This window comes from Sturnira hondurensis, unplaced genomic scaffold, assembly GCF_014824575.4.
Source record: "Sturnira hondurensis isolate 20B ecotype Veracruz unplaced genomic scaffold, ASM1482457v3 Scaffold0016663, whole genome shotgun sequence".
Classification (NCBI taxonomy): Eukaryota; Metazoa; Chordata; class Mammalia; order Chiroptera; family Phyllostomidae; genus Sturnira; species Sturnira hondurensis.
The window spans coordinates 8,066,517-8,092,405 of record NW_028089294.1 but is presented as its reverse complement, the minus strand read 5'-3'; the positions used below and the strand labels follow the sequence as shown (position 1 = coordinate 8,092,405).

The window sequence follows — 25,889 nt, the reverse complement described above, 5'->3', positions numbered from 1 at the left end:
AAAGCTTATTGGAAAGTTGTTCACAGAAATTTATATAAATTTACTTTTTAAGAAATTATTTAATTTTTAGAGAGAAGGGAGGAAGAGAAAGAGAGAAACAGCAATGTGTGGTTGCCTCCTCTGTGCCCCTCCCACCCCACCCCACCCCACCCCACTGCGGGCCTGGCCCACAACCCAGGAATGTGCCCTGACTGGGAACTGAACTGGCAGCTCTTTAGTTTGCAGACCAGCACTCAACCCACAGAGCCACACTAGCCAGGGCTAGATTTACTCTTAAGTTTCTTTTCTTGGGCTCATTTTTCTCTTTCTCCTTCACTCACTTTTAATTTTGAGACATAAATGATGTTCTCTCTCTACAGAATTTGCACCTTATAAAGGGTGTTTCATTACTTGAAATGGTAGGAAACTTGAATCAACTTTTTGGTGAAAAATAACCTACCTTATTAGGTAAATGAGTAACTTCCCTGACCTGGTTTTCAGAGACTCTGTCAAGAGGGAAACACTGTACCAATGAATTAATTTTATTCTCGGTTCATCGAATCACCCCAGGGTGATTTAACATATAAGAGCAAGCCGGGAGGCAATAAGCCAACTAGGAGATTACTGTAAATGTCTCAGCAAGTGATGACAGGGGTTTAACATTACATTTCTCTTGTAATGTGGATCATAGCTTAATGTACATACCCTTACATACATTAAGTTTAGTACCAGCAACCCTGTGAGCTATGCAGATCAGCTTTATTACTCCATTAAACTGATGAAGAGAATGCAGCACAGTGAGGTAAATGACTTTGCCAATACCCTAAGTCGCAGAGCAAACAGTAGACAAATGGTGGCGTTTGTGTGGAAAATCAGTAGGGCATGAACTTCAATAAACAAGCCTATACAGCCTCAAACCGCTTATTTTTCGCACACAAATATCTTTATGTATGAGCTACAGGAATAAAGCAAGGCTCCTGTGAAGCTAATTTTCTAATTCTGTTACTTAATGTGGTAGGATGTAACATCTGGCAGGCGCAAAATTTCACAACTTTTCTACAGTATACACAGTACACAAATGATGAGTCACTTACCTCCATACACAATGCCAAACTGGCCTGAACCAAGCACCTCATCTGCAAAGATCTGGTAAACTGTACTGATGTCCTATTTAGGAAAGAGGAAGCAGTAAGCATAATTTACCTTTACAAAGCACTGTCAGCACCTCTAACCCTTCATCTAAACGCTTAAGTACATTTTCACTTTTATGACATAGGCAACTAATTTTCATACAGTATTTTATGAAACAGGCTTTCTATGTCCTAGAAAAGGAAGCCTAATTTTCATAGTATCACTCTCAATGTGCAAGTATAACGAACCCTGGCTGGTGTGGCTCAGTGGCTGAGTGCCCCCCTGAGAACACAATGGTCACTGCTTCAACTCCCAGTCAGTGCACACGCCTGAGTTGAGAGCCAGGTCCCCCAGTAGGGGGCACACAAGAGGCAACTACACATTGATGTTTCTCTCCCTCTCTTTCTCCATCCCTTCCCCTCAGTAAAAATAAATAAATAAAATCTTAAAAAAAAAGGCCCTTGGGGAAAATGTTTTGACTGAAAAAAAATCTTAAGACTTATTAAGTAGTGAATTAAAAATAAATTAACATAAAAAATTAAGAACGAAGTTTTACCTACTTTACCATTAAAGAAATTTGCCATGTTTTAAAAGAAAACTCGAAAGTTTCATATTAACACAGGCTAATTTGGAAGGACTCATGAAAAGAGTATGTATGAGAAAAATCTGTAACTTCAATCTACTTTATAATTCTATTCCTTCTTTCCCTCCCTCCCCTTTCCTTCCTTCCTTCCTTTTTAGTTTTCTTAAACAACAGTGGTTGTCAGAAATTTTGGCGGGGGGAAGACACTCTAATGCCATTGATAGCTCTTCAGTCAAGGTCACTCTTCTGTTTGGGTGTGTATTGCATTCTCCATGAAGTTCAGGATTCTCCATCTTGTTTAATTCCTAGCCAGCTCCTGTCTCACGGTAGTCGCTCAAATAATTTAGTCTCCTAGGCCTCAATTTCTTCTTGGTAAAGTGGCTATAATAACATATATCTCACTAGATTTCTGGGTATATAAAGTGTCAAGATGTCCAGTGCCCAACATACAATAATCAGTACAGCTAACCCTTGAACGAACGATGTGAGGGTAAGGGATGACAACCCCCATGCAATTGAAAATCAACACGTAACTTGTGACTCCCCCCCAAATTTAACTACTGTTGGCCCTTTGCAACTCAGGATTCAACCGACTGCAGAAAAGAAATACCATTTTTGCTCCGTAGTTGGTTGAATCCATGGAGGTGACACCTGAGGGTAATTTTTACTTACCACATTCTCCTGGATCTGACAATTAGATACAGAGATACTGGTAGACAAATCTTCTGTAAAATATAAGAATGATGTATGAGGAAAGAACAAAATTGATAGTGTATGACTTAATAATATTAATATTTACTAATATGTGAATACCCACAGTATATGAAATTTAAAACACTGGCTAACATTCAGTGAAAATAATGTAATTATATTTGCTAAAAAAATTCACACATGCAACACTAATAATTCAGGAAGAGGGAACCAGTTCAATTATATATGGTACATCCACATGAAGGGATAGTATCTAAACATTTAATAGTGTAGAGCTGTAAGTACTGAATCAAAAGTTATCCATGACATATCATTAAGTGCTAAAGATAAGTTGCAGGGTAGTAGTATTTGAATGAAACAAACAAAAATAAGATTATTTCCGGTGAGTGAGAGAGCCAAAGCTGGGGAACAAAGATTTTAGTCTTTATATACTTTTATACAGTAATTTTTAAAACATAAGAAGCATATATGTTATTTTAATAAAAATTTTAAATATTAGGTAAATCAATATACTGACATTGAAATATATCTGATAATATATTAAATAGTGGATAACAGCAGGTTGCAAAAAGAACACAGAGTATGATGACATTTTTTATAAAAATATGACAAAATAGTACAGGTAGTATAGGCACTTCCCCCCATCCTCCCCCAAACCAATAAATATAAACCAAACTATGAACTGTTTTTGGAGGGGGAGATATGCAATCAGGAATGGAGGAATGTTTCATGTATATAGGGAGGACTTTCTTGTTTTATACATTTCTACAAAGTTGAAAGGTTTGTATTACTTGGGAAGTAAAGAAAGTATCAAGAAAAAGAGAAAGGGAGAACACAGAAAGTAAGCAAGAGACTAGATAACATCCAGACCCTTGCAGACAACCAAAAAAACAAGATACAAAATTTCCTTTATAATTCTAAATATAAAAATATAAAACTTCATGAACAAGGAAACGTTAAGGAAAATATAGCTCAAAAAATAAGAAATATGACTGTAAAAACTCAATTTTAAGTCACTTTAAAAATATTTCAAATATTGATTAATGAAACAAGGCACAGCATCAACAAAATTAATGTGTTTAAAACTGCTTTTCAGTAGTCAGTTTCCTAGTTTAAATCAATATTTAGTTTCAAAGGCCTTCACTGTCTAGCTCAATCCAGTTTTCTTCCATTTTAAATCATTTTTATTTTTCAATTACACTTGACATACAATATTATATTGGTGTCAGTGATTAAATATAATAGTTCTCACTAAGTGATCATCCCAATAAATCTCTCACCCATCTGACACCATACATAGATTTAAATGAGGAGGCCAAGGTCACATAGCTCCTGAGTGGCAGACCTGGGTTTCATTCTCCAGAATCCTCACTCTTCACCCTTGTCCAGTTCTGCTTTTAGAAACCCTTAACCCTGAGGAGGAGGTCCCTAAATCCAACGATATATATAACTTGTGTGTATGTACCTGTATTACATAGGGGGAAAGGTCTATGGTTTTAATTAAAATATGCTAATGTTCTGTCTAAAATCCCTCCAAACTTGAGGAGCACTGTGAACATCCATCTATTCATCCTTTAATGCTATCAGACACCAAACGTGTTCACAGTCATTACATTTCTCCCTCTGATCACACTGTCTCCTCAACTAGATAGAGAACACTACCCCGTCCACCTCTGCCATTTAGCCCTGCCTGTCCTCACCTACCTGAGATGCAAGCTCAAGGCCCCAATCAGGTTCTTCTACCAGGAAGTCTCTGTTTACTCTTCCTATCCAGTTTGAGTAATGCATTACTCATTTTTGCACTCTACTGCTTCACGCTACCATCCAACACTTGTGTATATGTCTTTTCTCCTTAAATGGCCTTTAAAATTCCTGGTTTCCTTTTGTATTCTAGCTCAGGACTTAGCATAATGCCAAGAATAGCTGCACAAAATACAGCTGAGCTGAAATAAATTATACTTAGAAACTGGTTGATGTCTGTTTCAATTTAGATATATTTATTTAATAAATAAGTCATGTTTCCCCATAAATAACATGCCAGTGGAGGAAAAGTGCCATTCTACTATGGCTTTCTGATTTAGTGTTCATTGAACCTTTATCAAATTTTGTTGGTGCCAAGGACATATGTTTCCATAATTTTAAAATATTTCCGAATGTTTTAATTCAGTTAAAAGAAATAGAGCATTTCTGAATTCACAGATTTCATGAGCATGATGTGAATAACACTTCATAGCCTGTTATTAAAGCAAAATACTAATACTAGTACTTAATCAAACAATAATTCATGGATGGATGCTAAACACTGTTTTATGTATCTTATGTCCTCCTTCATTTAATACCGACCACCCTATAAAGAAGGTAATGTTTTAGAATGGTATAGTACTTGTCTAAGACCACACAGTAAAAGTTGGCCAAGCTAGGGCTTAAATATAGGGAGACAGACCCTGGAGCCTGGCTCTAGGGGACTTCACGTATACCTTATAACCAACATTAATGTATAAAGGAATTAACTTTAAGCTCTGTTAACACCAAACAAAGCTTAGAATGAGCACTAAAAATACATACAAAAAATATGACCCCACCACAAAATGCTTAAGAACCGAAGGGGGGACAAGCCATCAACAAGCATATTGCTTACTGTGATCTTTCCCTTGCCCTGGAGAAGTGCAGACACTGGCTTGAGGGGTAACAGGCATGAGAGCTTGGCGAATCGCTTTTTCCCAGCTCTGTGCTACGTCAAGTCCAACTCCAGTGGCAGCAAGAACAGGATTGTGAGAGCTCTCTCCAATGTTCTCACCAACAAAGTATACCATTGTATCAGTGATGATTTCAAAGCAGTGTGGGTTGCTGCCTTGTGAAATGTTTGTGAGATCTTGTGGCGAGGAGATGCGGAGAATTTCTGAAAGTGGAATTTCCTGAAGTAAAAATGAAGCATTGGAAAATATAAAACTTTGTTTTTATTTTCAATATACTAAACAACCAAAAATAGGCATTTCTAATAAATGCTATTAATACGAACAAACATAGGTGGCCCATGGAACATACAGTCAAGTCTTGCAATAGTATCTTCCTCGAATAGTCTGCATGCTCAGCAAGGCCCGAGGCAGAGCGTGAAGTATAGCTGCCAGGGATTCCCTATCGCAGGTCATTAGAATTTAAGAAGGAAAGGATTTAAGAAGCCAATGGCTGCTGTAGACAATACATGTCACTTTCCAATTGTCATTAAATCAACTCAGCAACTACTTTTATACTGCCTGCTGGCTGCAAGATACAAAGTGGGCAAAAGTAGGTTTACAGTTGTTTGTATGGAAAATACAACAACAATTAGCAAACAGTAACACAAGAATAAACTCTGTTCTGTACACTCACAACTGTAAACCTACAGTTGTCCCACACTGTAATTCCCCAAAAGGAGAACAAAGCAGACATAATAGCAGCAAATGAGAATGTCTAATTCTGTCCATAGCTGTAACAATCATTTACAGTTAGTCCACTTCCTAAGGCAAAAAAAAAATTATCAAATAAACCCTAACTAACTTTAAGTCAATTGTTCTAGTCCCTTCCTTACCAATACAATTACAATCATGTTGGTGTCAGTCAGTGACATGGCAAAATGTGGAGCAAGCCAAGCACAGAATACTGTACAAAGCCGATGAAGAGCCAAAAGGAGCATCTGGGAATTGGGATTTAAGGTAAAATGGAAGGTGAGAGAAACAATACCATGCTGGCCTGTCTGGACACACAGTGATCACGTGAGTTTCTGAACAGTTTCACCTAAGTCACAGTACCAGAAGTAAGCAGCAGCAACCCGGCAGGCAAACCCAAAACAAAGGGGGACACACACAAAACAGCCTTTGGCAGTGGCATTGCTGCGGGGAATGAGTCGGACCAGCAGGGGACAGGTACTTGTAACAACAAGCGACTCCCGGAAACTATTAGGCAGAGTCGCAACAGGCATATTCCAATATAACAATTAATGAATACTACTAAGATATACTTGGAAAACACACTATTTTAATGCACATATATTTAAAAGTGAGAAACCTTTACCTTATAATACTTTGATCCAGATTCGTTTTGAAACAATGTTAGACACTTGCTGTCAAGTCTCCAATAATGCCTCTTTCTCTACAAAATAACATAAAACTGAAGTTCAAATAATGATTCCTTCCAAGTACCTTTCCTTTTCATTTCTATTCATAAATTTGTACTTTTAATAGGTTTAAAACTCATGAAGTTCAAAATTCTGAAAATACAGAAGATACGTAGTGAAACGTATGCTCCCATCATCACTCCTACCCTTACCTATAGACATCAACATTGCTGAGTTCTGGGAATCCTTTTAGAGAACTTTACACACGAACACACAAATATACATGTATTACACACAGAGAGATATGGAATGTACCTATTGGCTAAATTTCTTAAGGCTGGCTTGCTGGGTCAAAAGGTATATTTACATGTAATTTTGCTTGACATTATTAAATTACCCTACATAAGATTTCACTCAATTTAAAGGTTAATCAGCAACACGAGAGTGCGTGTTTACTCACACCTTTACAAATGCTGTAAGTTATTAAACTGTTTGATGTTTGATATACTGATAAATAAAAACTGGTATTTGGTGAAAATTTATGTTGTATCTTAAGATCGGGTTATGTTGAAGAGTCATTTGTATTTTCTTATCTGTGAACCCTGTTCATAAGTTTCTCATGTAATAGTATGTATTCAGGATTCCTCCATATCTTTTCATGGCTTGATAGCTCATTGCTTTTTAGTGCTGAGTAATATTTTGCTGTCTGAATGTACCACAGTTCACTTATTACTCACCTACTAAAGATTACTTCATTGCTTCCAAGTTTTACAACTATGAATAAAGGTAATATAAACATCAATATGCAGGTTTTTATATGGATATAAATTTTCATCTTCTTACAGTAAATAGCAAAGAGTGTGATTTCTAGATCATATGATATGAACATCTTTAGTTTTGTAAGAAACTGCCAAACTGTGTTCTGAAGTGGCTATACCAATTTGCATTGCCATCAGCAATGAATGAAAAGTGCCTGTTGTTCTATATCATCACCAGCATTTGGTGTTGTCAGTGTTCTGGATTTCAAGCATTTTAATAGGTGTATAGCAGTAGCTTGTTGTTTTAATTTACATTTCCCTGACAACATATAATGTGGAGCATCTTTTCATGTGCTTACTTGCTATGTACCTTCGTTGGTGAGGTATATGTCAAGGTCCTGTGCTGATTTTTTAAAAAAGTTTTTTTATCTGTCCTAGCTTATGTGGCTCAGTGGACTGAGCACCAACCTGAGAATCAAAGGGTCACTGGTTCGATTCCCAGTCTAGGGCACATGCCTGGGTTGAGAGCCAGGCCCTGGTAGGGGGTGTGCGACTGGCAACTACACACACTGATGTTTCTCTCCTCTTTCTCCCTCCCTTTCCCTCTCAAAAATAAATAAAACAAAATAAAAAGATTTTTACCTTCACCCAAGGATATGTTTGATTTGAGAGAGAAGAGAGACACTGATGTGACAGAGAAACATTGATTAGCTGCCTCCCACTTATGCCCAAGTGGGGATCGAACCCACAACCTAGGAATGTGTCCTGACTGGGAATCAAGCCTGCAACCTTTTGGTGTATGGGACAATGCTCCAACCAACTAAGCCACTTGGCCAGGGCTGGGCCCATTTTTTAAACTGTGGTGTTTTCTTACACTTGAGTTTCAAAGAGTTTTTGCATATTTTGGAAAATGGTCTTTTATCAAATGTCTCTTGCAAATATTTTCTTCCAGTTTGTGGTTTGTCTTTCCATTCTCTTGACAGTGTCTTCAGTAGAGCAGAATTTTTTAACTTTAATAAAGTACAGTTTATCAATGATTTCTTTCATAGGTTATACATTTGCTGTTGCAAAAGGTTATACAAAGGGTCTGTCCTTAGAGCCTTTCTGACTCTAGTGCTACACCAGTTCACAATACGTGAAATATTCTGCCTTTTAAAAATCTTTACAAATAATTTCAGGGGAAAAGGGGAAGGAACAAGTATAGAGGACAAAGGGACAAAAACTAAGGGGGGTGGAAATGGGAGGGAAGTGGAGAGGGCTGGGGGGGGTGGGCTGGGATGGGAATAAAAGACAGAAAACTGTACTTGAACAACAATTAAAATTTAAAAAACAACCTTTACAAATATATATATGAGATTCTCACTTTGATTTAAAAATGTACAATACAGAGCATAACCAAGTTTCACTACCACATTTAAATGTCTGTGATTACTGACCAAGGCGTCCCTGCTGGTGTAGTGGACCATCCATCCTTCCTTCACCATAGTGCTGCTCTTCCTCTTTGTGTGCTTGATGGACTGTACCACCCTCATCAGTGGAATATTATTGCTTGTGGAAGGACTGAAAATATTTAATATTTATGATATTGATAATTATAATTTTTAAAAATCATAAACAAGTTAATCAAGCCTTTTTAAAGATAATGAGCTAAAATTTTTCAAAATATCTTAGGAAGACAAACAGTGGCTTTAGGAAATACATTTACTGTTATGCTGATACACAGCTGATCTAGAAAAGATTAAGATAACACTGTGAGTCCTGAGTATTTGCCATAGGTATTTCTGGAGGTCACCTGGCATAAGGACACAATGAACGGAGCAGAGGGGATCCTCCCCAGCTGGACGATCTGGAGCCCGGGAGCGAGTCCCACTGGGGACTGCTGTTGAGAAAGCTTCCTGTCCCAGGCAGCATGATAAATTAGTAAATTCACAACCAGGCAAAAGCAAGTACACCTATACTCAAATCCTCATGGTTCAAAAGTCAAATTCTATTGTTTATGTTGAGAGCAAAAAGTACTTCTGGTAGAAAATATTGAAAACAGAATTATTTACAGATATTAAGAAAATAGTGTAATGAGTCACAATGGGTTACAGTGAAGCATAGGTAACAGTGTAGCTGGAGAAAAAGAGCAATCTGGGAAGTGTGTATGAAAAAAACAGTTTTTGAATTTCAGTCTTGAACAGTTAAATCCTTTCTCTTAAATTTATGAAGTATTCATGTTCAGGAAGCTAAGTTTCTCAATAGTCTCCAAACTGGGTAAACAAGTTTTAGTTAATAATGATAAGATAATAAAACCTGTAATTTAAGGATAAGTCAAACTGAGTAAATGATAACTCTGCCATGTAAGATTGATAAATGACCCATTTCTCTTAAATACATCTTTGTTGATGAGGAAAAACAAAATCTGCCAAAATGTTAATATTCTACTATGAAACAGTACATCCTACGAGGCTGTATATACAAAATACTGAATTTCTGTTACAAGATATTTAAAAGTTTTATAATCAAATACCACTTTTACAAAGTGCTAAAAGGCACATTAATTGTGCATATAAAAACTGCCCCCAAATTCGTCACCATCATCTTTGAGCAACATTCTCAGGCACATCCCCACCGTGTTTCTAACGTCGGATAACCTGCCAGTGTAAAGGCTGCGTGGAGCTGGTGGCTTCACCTGGTGGTTCAATTCTGGCCCCTACGGCAGCTGTTCCACAGCTAGATATCACATCTACACTGTATTTAAATAAAGCATTTTTCTCTTTAAAAAAAAAAACACAGAATTATCAGACCTTTCCACCTTGAGTGGATGGCAAGAGTGGTAATTTATTTCAGAAATACTGTGGTCAATGTAAAAGAATTAGCCACAATTTATTTAGATTCTAAATTACATTTTTGGTTCCACTTAAAAGAGATGCGGCTTTTTCCTCATTAATGAAGCCCCTGGACCAACTCTGCATTCGGAAGTACAATAGCTCACAACACCTAACCGTGCATTACCTGATTGTTTTAACAGCTTCTTCATCTCTTTCCGCATCAAGATCGGACGGGTCCAGGAAGAACATTTTATCTTCTGGGGGAGACGGTTCTTCTGTGTCATCCAAGCCCCTACTACCATCACTGTTCATGTCACTACTGTCAACATCCATCGGCATATCTGTATCTGTTCCCAGACTGGAAGGTTCTGGCAAAGTTTTAAATGAACTTCAGAGTATTATACTAATGAGATACCAATACATCTAAACGGAGACATTATATTAAATATGAAAAAAAGTTTTAAAACTCTTAAATGGAAAGGCAGAAAATATCTTTATGATTTAGGATAAAGAAATATTTCTTAAGAAAGATAAAAATGCACAAACCATAAGGCAATAGAAGTAATTTATTTGATTATATTAGACTTTTAAATTTCTGTATGACACAAGATGCTGGAAGCAAAGTAAAAGATTTACCCACTACTATTATACTTGTGACCAACTAACTTTCTATAGGGTCTAAGGCAATTCAGTATCAAAAGAATAAACAGTCTTTTCAATAAATGGTACCAGGGCAACTGCAAAGCTACATGTACAAAAAGTAAAATTGGACCCCTTCCTTAATAAAATACAAAAATGAACTTAAAGCAAATCACAGACCTAAATGTAAGAGCTAAAATCGATAAAACTCTTAGAAGAAAATATAGGGGCAAATCTTTGTGGCCATAGGTTAGGCAAAGCCTTCTTAGATATCTATAGCACCAAAACCATAAGTGACAAAAGAAAAAGTAAGTAAACTGAACTTCATCAAAATTAAAAACTTGTGTTCTGAAAATGATACTTCAAGAAAGTAAAAAGACAGCCTACAGAATAAAAGTATTTGTAAATCACATTATCAAATAAGGAATTTGTATCCAGACAATTTAAAGAACTCTTACAATTCAATAATAAAAAGATAAATAACCTAGGTAAATGGGTAAAATATCACAATAGATATCTTGCCAAAGCAGATGTAAAAATGACCAATAAAGTACATGAAAAGTTGTGTAGTATCAATTAGCCATTGGGGAAATGCAAATCAAAACCACAATGAAATATCGCTTCATGCTCACTACAACAGCAATAATCAAAATAACAATAACCAGAGGTGGTGAGGATGAAGAGAAATTAGAATCCACTGCTGCTGGGAGTGTGAAACAGTACATTTGCTTTGGAAAGCAGTCCAGCAGTCCTCCAAACGTTAAACACAGAGTTTATCGTACGACTCAACAATTCCACTACAGGTATCTACCCAAGTGCAATGAGAACATACATTCACAGAAATTATGCTCAAATGTTCCTAGCAGCATTATTCATAATGAATCCAAACTGGATACAACTCAAGTGTTCACTGCCTGGTGAATGGGTAAATAAAATGCAGTACTTTCATGCAGAGGAGTATTATCAATAAAAAATGTTACAATATAGCTAAACCCTGAAAACATTATGCTAAGTGAAAGAAACCAGTCACAAAAGACTACATATTATACGATTCCATTTATATGAAATGTCTAGAATAGACAGACAAACCCATAAAGATAGAAATATGATTAGTGCTTGTCAGGGGCTAGGAGAGAAAATGGATGGGAAACGGCCACCAATGGGTATGGAGTTTTTTTCTGGGTGAGGAAAATGTTCTAACATTAGATTGGAGTGACAGTTGTGTAACTGTGAATAAACTAAGTGGGTGAATTGTAATATACACAGGTTATATCTCAATAAAGCTGCTTAAGAAATGATAAGCCAGCAACTGAGAGGAGTTTGTATCACATATAACTGGCAAAGAATTAGAATTATCAACAACTTCTGCAAATCAATAACTAACATACAAACAAAATAATGAGCAAAACTTGTGAACAGGCAATTTATAGTGGAAAAAACCCTAAATGACCAGTAAACATTTGAAAGATACTCAAATTCATCAGTAATCAGATAAATATACATTAAAATCCATGTAAATAGTATTTCATATCCATTTGTCAACAAGTATAAAAGTACGAAAATACATGACAAGACTTCGGTAATGTCGGAAAATGAGAAAACCAATCCTGCTCTGTCCGTGGTGTTACACAGCAACCATGAAAACATGCCTTAAGAGAAAATGATAAACTCCTAAGGAGCTGTAATTTCCATCCCGTACGCTTTTTGTCCTGAAGAACTACTTACGTTCAATGTTTACCAGTCATGGAAATGTTAAAGAAAAATTATGCTGAATGTTTCAAGTCATCTTTAAATGTTTAAACTCGATCTTTCCAAAAAAAGGTGCTAATCACTTTGATTAATATAATCTTGAAAAAAGAACTGCCAAAGAAGGGGAAATGTTTAGCTAATGATTATTTAATGGAGAAAGAGATAGTGAAGCTATACAATGTGTTTTAATAACTATGGACTAAGGAGTCACATCATATGGGTTCAAATCCCAACTCTACCACTCACTGGCTGTATTTTTTCTTTGTGCCTAACTCATCTGTAAGTACTTACCTCAAAGAGTTGTTAAGTGTAAATTTCAGTATGAGTAATGAGTTTAGGACACTCCTGGCATATAGAAAGCAGTCAATAAATGTTAAAACTACAAAACAGCTCTAGGAATAACAACAGGCTTTTAAACTATGTCTTTTTACATCTAGAAATGAAAGGAGATACACAGCGCTATTTGCTATATTAGACTATAAAGTAGTAGGTGCCTAAACGGAAGAGGGGAAAGGATAATTAGTAATAAAAGTGTATCACTACTGATCTCTGTCTTTTGCTTGATTATTAAATCAGAAAAAAAGTTGAAATCAAAAAACAAAATATGTAAATATAACACCAAAGATAAAACAAAAAAGAACTGTGACTTTTTTAATCTTTTATGAAAATTAAGAAGAATTTTACCTCCATTGAAAGTAACCTCTCCAAGGCAGTCTCTCGGTACTTTCGATGCACAGCGTTTATGGCAGTTGAATTTGCAATCTAAAATAAAATATTCAACTTATTAATTTATCTCCAAAGCCAGGCAATAGTAGATATGATTAAAGACTTTCTTTAAATCACTCACAAATAGGGTATTAGAAATGACAATGAAGATAAAATAAAGTTTTCCTCTACTAAGAACTCAGGTCTTGGACTAAAAGTCTAGTTTCAAATTCTGAGGCCCCCTCTTACCAGTTATTTTAACTCCTCAGGGCTCAGTTTTTTATCTGTAAAATGAAGTTAAAATGTTGCTGGTAAGTCCGTTTTCTTCCCTTAACCCACATTCTTGCCAAATACCCCAGAAAGGTTTCTCAGGCTGATTTAATTCCTTTCCACTACATGTTAGGCCTTACAGTATCTATTTATTAGGCCCTAGTGCACATGCAGAAAAAGAGACTGCAATCCCACTACCAGTTACTAGGAATCAGTGAGGACTTTCCATACAACCTTGTAAGGAAGGGCCGAGCTTCTCATGCACAAGGTCTTCCACTAACACGTAACGGTTCTTTCCAGCCCGCGAGAACCTCCGAGTTGACAGCACTGCAAATCACTGTCAGGTACAAGCGGTTCAGGGGTTCTTCAACTACGGTCCCCAGATCAGCAGCATCAGCACCATTTGAAAACTTGTTGGGAATGCAAATTTTGGGGTCCCACCCCAGAACTACTATATCAGCAGCTCTGGGAGTGGGGCACAGAAATGTGTTTTTTAATAACCTCCTTGGGTGACACTAAAATGGAAAGGCACTGCCGTAAACTACTGTCTAACACCACCTTTGAAATACGTCTACCAGCAGCAACTGGGTGAAAGTGTAATGTCAGGTCCTGACTTAAAAGAAAAAACCCCATCAAATTAATAATTTGGTGGCTAATAAAACTCGCATCATATAACATTGTCTTTTTAAAATGAGAGGCCTTGTAAAATGCATACATATTAATATCTTGCATATATCTTAAATAATTCATTTATTTATCTCATAAGGTTTACAAATTGTGCAAGGTTCCCATTTTCCTTGTTTGCAAATAACAGGTTTCCATTTTCTCTCTGAAAATGTACAGCTAGATTTGTGGCCCACCTTTGGCAAGTATGGAGGTTCTAATGGCAAGCACTTTTATTTCTCTGCACTCCTGCTCATGTTTTCTTATATTTCATGCTCTAAAGTTGCCTTGTAGTCTTAATATAACAAAGTAAAAAATAAACAGATCACTGAGTTGTTCTTGGAATTGTACTGTTTTCTCAAGTAATCCAGCATTACTGTTTTCTCTTAAAGACTAAATTATTTTTTCATTGTTAGCTTTAAAAGTGAATGAAAATTGCAACTATTTTACTTTTTAAGCCTTTTAATTAATATTATAAAACTACAAGAATCACTGAAGTAAATTCTGATCGATTTTGACTGATAAAATAACTATAATAGAATCACAAAACATTATTATTTTAGAGCTCTAAGAAATTAAATAACCCAGTGACAGTTAACTGGTTTTATTCCAAAATTCATTAATCTACATATTATTTTAGTTCCTCTACAAAACACTGTACTTTTCTGCATATGGTTTTAGAATGTTTCTATGCTGCTCAGCAGAGTAGCACAATTTTACTACATTTAATACGATTATCTGTTGGCTAGAATTTGTACATCTGTTATTAATGTTCTTTCCCAAAACATTCCTTAATGGCTGCTTGCCAGCATACTTTAGTGTTGATATTTTAAAGCAGTAACATATATTAACTCATATTCAAAAGTAAGCTGTTGAAATAAAGTTTCAGCATGTAATTACGCCTGCGGGATTGTTATTAGACACTTGATAACCAACGAATACTCTCTATCTGGTGTTCCCCAACGCGGTCATGTTTTTACGTACTGAAGTTAAATTTGTACACAATCATCTGATTTTGTATTGTAAACAGGATTCATTGTCGCAAAGACCTCAAATATAATGTTTTATTTAGATAAAACTAGTTTTTTCAATTCCACAAATACTTCTACTGCATAAAAAAGTATGGTACCAAGAACTGCTAAAATAATCACATGAAAAATAAGTAAGATTATAGAAAGGTAACACCATACCCTGTCTTAATGACTAATAATACATTTAAATTCTGTTTTGGTTTTCATGCCATTGTACAGCACTGCTAAGAAGATGAGATTTAAAAAATATAAAATCATCTTTAAAAAGCATAAAAACAATATGTTACTATAAAAAAATTATTCCATTATTCTATTAAAAACCTGGCTCATTAAGATGCTTCTGAAATACTATGGCAGTGTTTTGGGTTAGCATCCAAATATGGGTGACCCCCTTATAAGTGGCTTCTAGTATCTTCTACCCATTTGGGGAATGACAGTTTTTGTATAGCTCTCCTAGCTACTTAATTTAAAACAAAAATAACAAAACTCTTGTAATGTGTGTATATTTAATGGAAAAGAGAAAGCATTATTTTTTATCTTAGGTAGTATCTGTTTTCGGAATCAGTAAGACTTAACCAAGCTCAAATATCAGCTTACCTGCCTACCAACTCTCCTGTATCACCAAGTATTAAGCAGCCATACCTCAGATATCCAAATTCTGGTTTTTCTGTTTATATTCTATTTCTTTAGCATAGTTCCTGGTATACAATACACATCGAAAACAATAGTAGTTAACAAATGTTTCTGCCTGTGGTTATCTTTTTAAGTTATCGACTACCAAACCAATTTCTTTGCTTAATACTTCTAAATATAAATATTGGGTTCGCCAAAAAGTCAGTATAGTCTTTCCATAAAATAAAAGGCACGTTTTTCATTTTCACCAACAACTTTATTGATTTAGAGGAGTATGCTGATTATCTCCCGCGTGGTACAACATTGACTCTTCTCGGTTAATGTTTCCATTTGATCGGTACCAACTTCAGCCGGCCTACCCGACCGCGGAGCACCGTCCAGCCAGAAACCCCCAGCAGGGAACTTCTCCAAACTACCTCTGTCACTTCCAGTCAGTCACAGCACCTTCTCCACACGCTGCACAGATCTTTTTTTGCATTTCATTTGCATTTTTACTTTTATTGAAATAATAAAGAATATGCTAAAAATGTTGGTTATTTTCTTCCATCTTCAGTATTTTATGGCTACACAAAAATTCACCAATTTTGATAAGCTTTTTCAAATGTACACTGATGTGACAGTTGTCACAATACAATCTAACAATATTGTTTCAAATGAAGTTAAAGACAAGTAAGCGCTACTAGAGCCATCTTATGGGGAAAAAAACCAAACAAACTTTTTGACCAGGCCAGTATTTCAAACACACATTTGCTAACAAAAAGCTATAAATTTTAATTGAGAAAAACACCCTATCCTACCTTTACACTGCATCCCTTGGCGAAAGAGGCCTTTCAGTAGCCGCTTGCAGTACTGACATATTGTGGGACGGGTGTAAGAGTGAACGGCAAAGGTGTGCGGAACTTTGACTCTGCACATCACCATCTTTTCCATCCAGATTGGCCGACCACTCCAAGAAGGAATTCTCTTACTTGGTTCTTGGTGAACATGTGACTGAAACACACGTAACTTCTGTAAGTCAATACTAAAAACAAAATATTAAGAGCAGGGCTTGATCACAAATGTCATTTTTTTTCAAACACTACAGCCAAAAATCTAAAAATGTGGATCTCAGCAGTTTCCTCTGGAAGCTTAACTTACCAACCTTTGAATGAGAAAAGTGCAAACTTTTTTTGCTATTTATGATTTTTTTAAAAAGGACATTTTCATCCTCATATATGTATATTCATTGGCTATTATTTGTCAGGCACATATGGCAATTTTCAAATAAAAAACAAAGGGCTTAAAATCAATTTATAACAGATGTTCAAATTCCTCCAAAAACCTTACCAAGGAATTAATCACAGAAAAAGCAAATAAATTCAGAAAGTGTTACTGCTGTTCATATTAAATTACTGAGCAAAATGTCTGAAAATATTTCATAGCTAGTTTTTCAAATTTATTTTAAAAAAGACTAAAATACGTATGCAAAAATTTAAGTCTAGTTAACAATGATACAAATAATGGCAGAGTCAAGACTAAAGCAACATTACCCCCAGTAATTAGGCTTTAGGAAGGTCCTTGATATTCTAAATGTGTCCCAGTTATTCAGACTTTCCTTTTTTTCCTTTTTTTTGAGCAAGCAAAACAATTAAAGAAGGCACTGATTGAAAATGTTTGTGTAACCTGAGGGACACGAGTGTTTTTTGCAACCAGGGCTCTACCTACACATACAAAAGTAGTAACCATATTAAATTATACGTGAGTCGGATGCGGCTCGTCCCAGTCATTCCATGTCCATTGATTACTATAGGCCAGGCCTAACACTATGCACGGGGGACACAAAAACAGGTATAGTCCATGTTGTCAAGCACAAAATCCAAATACCCATCTAGCTGTAGTACAGATTTTATCGTAGTTGCATGCGTCTGTACTGCTAGAACTGAGGTCCTGAGACCTTTTTTACTAAATACTTGCCCGAGGATACATTTACTGATTTTAGAGAGAGAGGAAAGGAAGGGGAGGGAGGGAGAGAGACACTCGTGTGAGAGACAGATCAGTCGGCTGCCTCTCATTAACACCTCATCCGGGAAACCAAACACGCAATCTACGTGTGTGCCTTGACCTGGTATTGAACCTGCGACCTTACGGTACAGAAGATGAAGTTGCATCCAACCAAGACACATGGCCAGGGCTAGGTCCTGAGATCTTTCATATGCTTTCTGTAAACTAGTAATGTCTGTACTCTCATAAAAGTCGAGCCATTCTACATTGATATATCAACCAACGAAAGGAAAAGAAGCCAGAAGAACAAACAGAGAAGTGTGAGAGACAAATGAAATGAGCAGTCAGGAAAAAAAGATTTTTTGAAGAAAGTAGAAGGAAAAGAAGAAAAAAAGAAAAGGACAGATGAATGCAGAAAAGCACTATAAAAAGAATACAAATATAGCCTCTGATGGCTAGGTTTTCAATGATGAGCAGTGAGAAATATTCTGAAATAAATTATGAAGTAGTTAAAAAAAGTACAAACAGAATGTTGAACCCAAACAAAACCTGTAAGCTCTATGTACCTAAGGTGGCCTGCTCCTGCGTGGCACACCCTTCATCCATGCTGCTATGTACAGAGCATCTTCAGCAAAAGAAACACCACAGTGATTCTTCGAAGCTAACAAAGAAGCCAGTGGGAACCAGAAACAGATGTTTTAGGCCTTTGTTCATTCCTGGCTTCCTATTCAGTGGTGACTCAACACTGTCTCTTGCTCCTGCTTCTCCCACTTTTAGTGTGTCTCAAGTTTAAAACACACAAGATGGAATAAGACTAATACAGCCAGTCACCATCAAATACATATGATATCCCTATAAGGAAGAACGTTCCCAACAGATCCTTCATATACCAACGGCCAGTTAGTGATTGCCTTTTCTCAGTGGCCCTGCTGGGACTGCGGTATTTGGGACACGGTACTGAACACGTGTACAAGGACTGTGCCACAGCATGAGGTCTGGCACATGAGAACTTAGGAGGCACTTACTGTGCAGCCAGTTGGAAATGAGTTCCTCTTTACCTCTGGTTCAGAGCTGAGGTCTGTCCCTTCTCGTCATTGCCATCTCCGCTGTTCCTCTAGAGCGTCCTCTTTTCCCACTCTTCCTTCCCCGATTTTCCTCCCTGAGCTCTTCTCTCACTGTGCCTTATTCCCTTTAGAGAGTGCGTGCATGGACTGACATTCTGCTCTACAACTTCTACTTATCCTACAACACTCTGCACAGTCTAACCAATTCAAACATGGCACTCTACTTCTTATATTTCCCTATGAAATTTTCATCTTCAGGATAAAATATAAACTAATGAATTAAAACATAATGCCTTCTTCATCTCCTCTGTCCCTGTATTGCCTAATCTACTAATATCCGACTAAGGGTAGCTGGCATACCAAAATCATTGTAGGGGTCTTAAAAGAACATATGTCTATCTTACAGTCCACATTCCCAGCGGAGTTTCCTGTGTTCATGTATAAAATGTGCTAACTTTGCTATATCAATCTTTTCCCAAGCTCCCACATATGTTTATAACTCACTGTTCTCAGTTCCTTATGTGACAGGAATCTTCTACTTTAGGGCTAAGCCATATGAAGATATAGAATTTTTTGTGAAAGAACTTCATAAGCTTTTATTCTGTTTCCTCAGTTTACAAAATCTTGTGACTATGGAATCAAGAAAACAGCCCAGAGGCTTGATTTTATCCTTAATCTATAGAAGAACAAAGGTTTTATAGAAGCAACTAAGTAAGACTGGGTCTATGAATGGAAATCATTTTAGCACTACCAAATAAACAAGAAAGCTGTTTCTTTCTTCCCTGATCTACCTCGACACTTGAGGGATACAATATATAAGAATAAGCCATTGATTTAAAAATCATCAGTTCTGAATTAAATTCTAATATTACTTCCTAATTTGTTCTATGACTTCCCTGAAGTCACTTGGCCATTCTGAGCCTCAACTTTCTCATGGTAAACAGATGTACTGATCAATATATCTCACTGGATCTCACTGAGGATCAGTGGGGTCACTCACTCACTTATTCATTCATCACTGACTATACCTACTAAGTACCAGGTATGTGCTGGGGGTATGCTGGGCACCCAAAGACACCAGCGTTGGTTTCTTTAAATAGATCATAAACTTCTTGAGGACAATCTAGTATACAAACACTGTACATACCATTAGGAGTTTTCAAAAGTACTGGCATTCAGAAAATAAAATAACTTCTAAATAAGAGGAAAGTCCGGAAAGGTAGCTATTGATCTAGGTCTGGAAAACATACGTAGGGTAGAGAAGAGCAAAAGTGGGAAGGGCAGGGATGTGTTCAGGGAATGTTGAATAGTACAGATGTCAGTAACATAGAATATATAGAGGTTTTCTAACAGGAAGTTGTGTATTATGTAGTGTAATAAGAAGATCCAGATGTAATATGTAACACGAAGTAAAGTATGGAGACCAGAATTGGGATACTGCTTAAGAGGTAATGCAGTGAGGGCCAAGTGATAACGTGATCCCAAACTGTACACAATGCAGCTCATCCCTATTGGTAAGCCCTATCTCCACAACACATTTTTAAGTTTCTTAATTGTAGGAATCTTATTATTCCTCAGTATAAAGCTTATGTTTTAAAATGAGGTCATATATACTGTACAACATAAGGAGTAACTAGTACGGTACTGTTCTATTACCCTAGAATACGTACCTCTTCAGTGGGAAGAGCTACATATTCAGTTTGCAGGGGTCTTGGGACTGAGAGACCAGGTCCTGGCAGAGACACATTTGACAAACGCCTCTTTCTTACTCCACTGCAGTTGTTGGGAATCTTGAAGGCACATCGTTTATGGTAATTTAATCCGCAGCCTAAATGTATTTTAAAAGATTAAATAATGAAGTAGATTAAAAACCATTTTTACTTACATGTTACATAAAAAAACAGGTGCCTCTTTTATTTTCTCTAGCAGTAATAGTTAGCCTAATTAAGAACCCAGATAAGAGGCTAAAATAAATCTAACAAATTCAAGAACAGGAAATGTGTAAGGTTTATTTAGAAAGGTTAAGTTAGACTGGTAGTTCTCAAATTGTGGTTCCCAAGTGTGGCATCACCTGAAAATTTGTTAGAAATGTAAATTACTTGGCTCTACTTTAGATTCACCAGATCAGAAACTCTGGGGACAGGGCCTATCAGAGATGCTTTAGCAAGTCCTCAAGGTGACCCTGGTGCACGGTAAAGTATAAGAAGATGACATGTGTAAATTATATGAAATTCTTTTTTAAAAAAATATATTTTATTTATTTATCTTTAGAGGGGAAGGGAAGGAGGAAGGAAGAGAAACATCAATGTATGGTTGCTTCTCATGCATCCCCTGCTGGGAATTGGCCTGCAACCCAGGGACGTGCCCTGACTGGGAATCGAACCACGATTGTCTGGTTCACAGGCCCGCGCTCAATCCACTGAGCTATACCAGCCAGGGTGAAATTCTAATTTCAGTACTCATAAAGAATACTATTAGAATACAGCATGCTCATCTTCTTCCACACTATAATAGCAAAGTTAAGTAGTATTGAGAGACCATATATGGCCAGCAAAATATTTAAAATATTTACTCTGGCTCTAATTGTGTTGACTTTTCACCTTTGAGTTTCCTTTTTTCTTTTAAATCCTTACTCAAGGATATACTTACTGATTTGAGGGAGAAACATCAATGTGAAAAACACTGATCAGGGATCGAACTTGCAGCCTTTGGGGGGTACAATACAACACTCCAACCAAATGAGCTACCTGGCCAGGGCACCTTGGTGTTTCTTAAACAGGTACCTGCACCTCATCCTATTCCCTAGCAATTCTACTTTAGAACTTTGTTGTTCCATGTAAAACACTAATATTTCCCTTAAGAAAAATGAAATTAATTATTTCTTGAGCTACAGTGTAGCAACAAGTATTTTACCCGTACTACCTCATTTAACCATTTACTCTTCGTGACACCAGAGAAGTACAGTATATTTTACAGACAGAGAAGTGATCCTCAGAGAGGTTTAGTAGCTGCCCAAGCAAATGACCAAGAAGGTGACAGAGGAAGGCCCAGAGTCTGATCTCCCCAACCCGAAGCCTGGCTTACTTCCCAGTCACCAACTAGTGATTCTTTCACTGATGATCAGAGAATGCAAACCTGAAATCCTCTTTCAAATGACACAAAATTCAGAACACATACCTTCACATTTCAGTCCCTGACGTACCAGTCCCCAGAGCATCTCACCACAATAGTCACAAAAAGTAGGAGCTTTATAAGAATGCACATAGAGAGTGTGTGGACGAATCTGGAAATCTTCTACTGTGGCCAAAGCTTTTTGGAAAGAAAAATATTAAAGTAAACCTTTTTATATTTGTAATTACTATGAGCTTAGGAACATTGATCATGATCATTTTTTCTTTGAAAATTTTATCCGATCATTAAAGTAAACTTATTTTTGGCATTTAACATTATGGGTTTTTTTTAAAGATTTGTTTATTTATCTTTAGAGGGGAAGGGAAGGAGAGAAGGAGAGGAGAGAAATATCAATGTATGGTTGCCTCTCGTGAGTCCCCTGCTGGGAACTGGCCTGCAATCCAGGCATGTGCCCTGACTGGGAATAGAACCACGATCCTTTGCTTTGCAGACCCATGCTCAATCCACTGAGCTACACCAGCCAGCGCTAACATTATGGTTTTTAACCTCTATCTTTTATTAGCTTCAATTAATTCCAGCTCCAAAAGCAAGTCTGTAGGTAGATATTTTGACCTCCAAAAGCATTTTTTCATAGTGACAAGACGGGATTGCAAATAGTCGTTAGGTCTATTTTAGCCAATTAGAAGCCTTAAGTAAGTAAGTAAATAAGTAAATAAATAAATAGAATTGTGAAGCCTGACCTCAATTTACAACAGTGTTTCTGTGAGAAAGGTACTCAGTTCTAACTTAAGCTCTCAGGGTGTGCTCTCTGTCTGCTCTCCACAGTCCTAGTGGTTAAGAAAGAGTCTCCTCTCCCCTCTGTAAGCACCTAACCAATCCTAAACCTGGGAGTAGACACCATCTCACCTATACCACAAGTCATTAGTATTCACAGTGGCCTGATGAAGAATCTGTAACAAAGAAGGAATGGACGTGAGTGTGACCTCTAGAGAGGATAGAGAGTGACGCCCCTCCAAAGGGAAGAGGAAGATAAGGACTGAGAAGTACACAGACGTTTGGGGCTGTGGTATGCCAGCTGAGTGATCGATGTAAGTGCTAGATCAATGGGAAGGATCAGGGACTCGTAAGGAAAAGTGATGGTCAGAGAGGATCTCAAGAACAGGCTACAAAAATGAGTTTGAAAGAAGTAAAACTCGTGGTAGGACCCTGGACTCCTGGCTGGCTTTCCTCTCTTTTCTTCCCTTCCTTCTCCTCCATCTCTTCTTTCCCTCCCTTCTCCTCATTCTTTTACTCTCTCCTTCTCTAAGCCCTTGCCAAACAAGGAATTTTGTGAGCCTACTATATGCATTCTTTGTTCCTTTATAATCCTAACAATCCTGCCCACCTTTAATTGGATGCTATCTGAAATATCAGGAGCTAAGGAACAATAAATGGCAAGAATGGGTGAGAGAGGGAAAGAAGAGAGGTAAGAAAATGTCCACTGAGAACAAGTTATTGTGGAAACAACTAGCACTGTAGTTGCCTCTTCCACATCTTCATTATTTCTCTTTATTTTTCTCATTTTCTTTTCTGAACCCCAAATTCTCTTCTTCTATACTCTTTACAAAAATGGAGAAAGGAGAACAGAATTTTAGTGTACTCATTTTATTTCTTTGATTCAATTCCTCTTCTGGTCCAACTGATACTTCCCTTAGCTTAGTAACACTCAAGTAAGTTAATTCAGGGCTATTTTCCTACCTTCTCATCTGTAATATAATTTTTCTGAAAGTAAAAATCACACGATAACCATCATTTAGATGAAAGAAGTCAGCAACTATAGTATACAAGGTATAACTGAATTTAGCACTTAGTACAAAAAATAAGGCTTGTTGAAAAAAAAAGGTAATGAAATTAAAAAAAAACACACTATTTACTTACCTGAAAGAACAACTTCTACTAGGTCTCCTTCGTGTATTTCATCTGCTGAGGTCATCAGCTGCAAAATATTTTCTGAGTTCATGTCATGGCGAAAGAGAAGAATTTTGTCGTACATGCCAAAGAATCCACACTCTGGAAACTGCAGGAAAGTGGTCTTATATCAGTATAACTATAGCTTTCTACTTTTATAAGTAAATGTCTCAATATCACGAAAGAATTTTAGATGCAGTTTTTAGCTTAACACTGTCTACTTGCTAGCAATTTTAGTAATATCTAAAAGAACAATCATGCACTCTGTTCAAGCATCCTGGTTAATTTTCAAGTTCAAAATAGAAAAGCAAACTTAAATATAACCACTGATTACTTAAAATGCATGTCTCTTAGAAATACAGGATGTCTTTATTCGGGTACACAAGGAGAATACAGGTTTGAACTTACTGCCACTCACTCTCACACAGCCTGAAAGGAAAGGAGCTTTTCCTCTCCTACATGGTTAGGAGTTTCCTACATGGTTAGCTATTAACCATGTGCAGTTACTTAAATTTAAGTTAATTAAAGTTAAATTAAATCAGAAGTTGAGTTCCTCAGTCACACTAGCTACATTACATGTGCTCAATAGCCACATTGGCTACTGGCTACCTGTAGGGTAAGTAGAAGCAGTGTTCCCACAGCCTTTGAGAGGCCTGGTAAGTAGTATTCTCTTAGCCTTGAGACTGGGTCCAATAAACTGTTCCCATAACACGAACTGGGCTCACATGTGCAGAATTATGTTATGAAATGTTCTGACAGTTTGTTTGCTTTGTTCCCCTCTAGTACCTAAACAAGTTAAGGACTTCTCACTAAACTACACGCAAGGGGATGGGTGCCACGGTGGGTGCCACGCTAGGGAGCAAGGCCCATGACATGTACCACACACACATGAAGGACATGCAGCTTGCAGCGTGCATGGCTCACCCACCCACGAATGAAGTCATGCCACTCATCCCAATGGCTCCGTGAATATTATTCCGACTGTGAGAATACTGTGGACCTGCGGGCCTTGAATGGCTGCCAACAGAGTACCATTTTGAACAGTGCAGGTACAGAACACTTCCGTCATCACAGTAAAATGAATAGTGCTGGTAGGTCAACAATTCCCAAACCACAGTCACAAAAGTTCCAACAATCCAGTATTTTTGTTAAATGCACTGATGGCCTCCAGCATTTATCTAATATTTTCTCTAATCTAGTTGCTGTAATTACAAATACACAATTCATTATGGTATCTTAAAAAACAACAGAGAAAGCTTTGGCCAGAGTAGCAGACTTGCAGACCCATTCACATTTGCCCTCAAGTGTGTATCACATCAGTGCATCCATGTCTTGTGACTACAGTGCTGAAATGCTTCAGGCGTTCCAACGACTAAAATATGAAGGTACGTGCTCTAAAATTGTTTAGAGTTAATAAAATCATTTAAGAGAAAATTTTAAGTAGTTTTATAAAATAATTATATTTAAAATTTAAATCAATTTTTAGACCACCCACCTTGAGAAATGCTGCTCTAGATATTTCAAGTTTATTTCATCTTAGAATTGTACACTCTCATTTTGGCTCCTCACAGAATACCCTTTAATAAGCTACACAGTACGTCACCGGCCTGAACAGGCCGATAAGGAGCACTCTCACTAAACTGTACCTGCAGTTAGTGCAAGGATGTTGCTGAGGATACGGCTCACCTATCTGATATGACAGACCTTTGGAGGACCCGTGTAAGAAATGTCTCTGGATGGTTTTATAATACGAACAATTTGGTCAGGTAACTAATCATGTTTTCTTGTTTACTGTGCTCACAGCGAAAGCAAAGCTAAAGCCACTTCTACCATCAGGCTAGGCAGGATCTCATGACATGTGCTATAGGTAGAGATACCAACCTTGCCTTGTCTTAGTTTCTGACCTTAATTTTTCCATTAAAAATTCCTGTCTATGTCTCCAAAAAGGTGTCCATTTTTTTGAATAAGTTACATTTTTTTTAAGATTTTATTTATTTACTTTTAGAGA

At 36.9% G+C, this 25,889-nt stretch overlaps 1 protein-coding gene across 4 annotated transcripts in view; it reads right to left on the bottom strand.

Annotated features, from left to right (window-relative positions):
• The window catches only part of PRKD3 (protein kinase D3), a 58,336-nt gene that overhangs the window by 17,669 nt on the left and 14,778 nt on the right, over positions 1–25,889 (bottom strand). For 3 of the 4 annotated variants that reach the window (XM_037066549.1, XM_037066548.1, XM_037066547.1), the window contains exons 2-12: positions 23,852–23,990; positions 21,980–22,111; positions 20,473–20,630; positions 16,556–16,748; positions 13,141–13,218; positions 10,253–10,436; positions 8,692–8,815; positions 6,455–6,532; positions 5,043–5,319; positions 2,366–2,418; positions 1,074–1,146 (exon numbers count right to left, since the gene is read on the bottom strand). In XM_037066549.1, the coding sequence (XP_036922444.1) occupies positions 1,074–1,146; positions 2,366–2,418; positions 5,043–5,319; positions 6,455–6,532; positions 8,692–8,815; positions 10,253–10,436; positions 13,141–13,218; positions 16,556–16,748; positions 20,473–20,630; positions 21,980–22,111; positions 23,852–23,990 (1,489 nt within the window). Of the gene's footprint in view, positions 1–1,073; positions 1,147–2,365; positions 2,419–5,042; positions 5,320–6,454; positions 6,533–8,691; positions 8,816–10,252; positions 10,437–13,140; positions 13,219–16,555; positions 16,749–20,472; positions 20,631–21,979; positions 22,112–23,441; positions 23,522–23,851; positions 23,991–25,889 lie in introns of those variants that run through there. The other variant, XM_037066550.1, reaches the window with a different exon arrangement.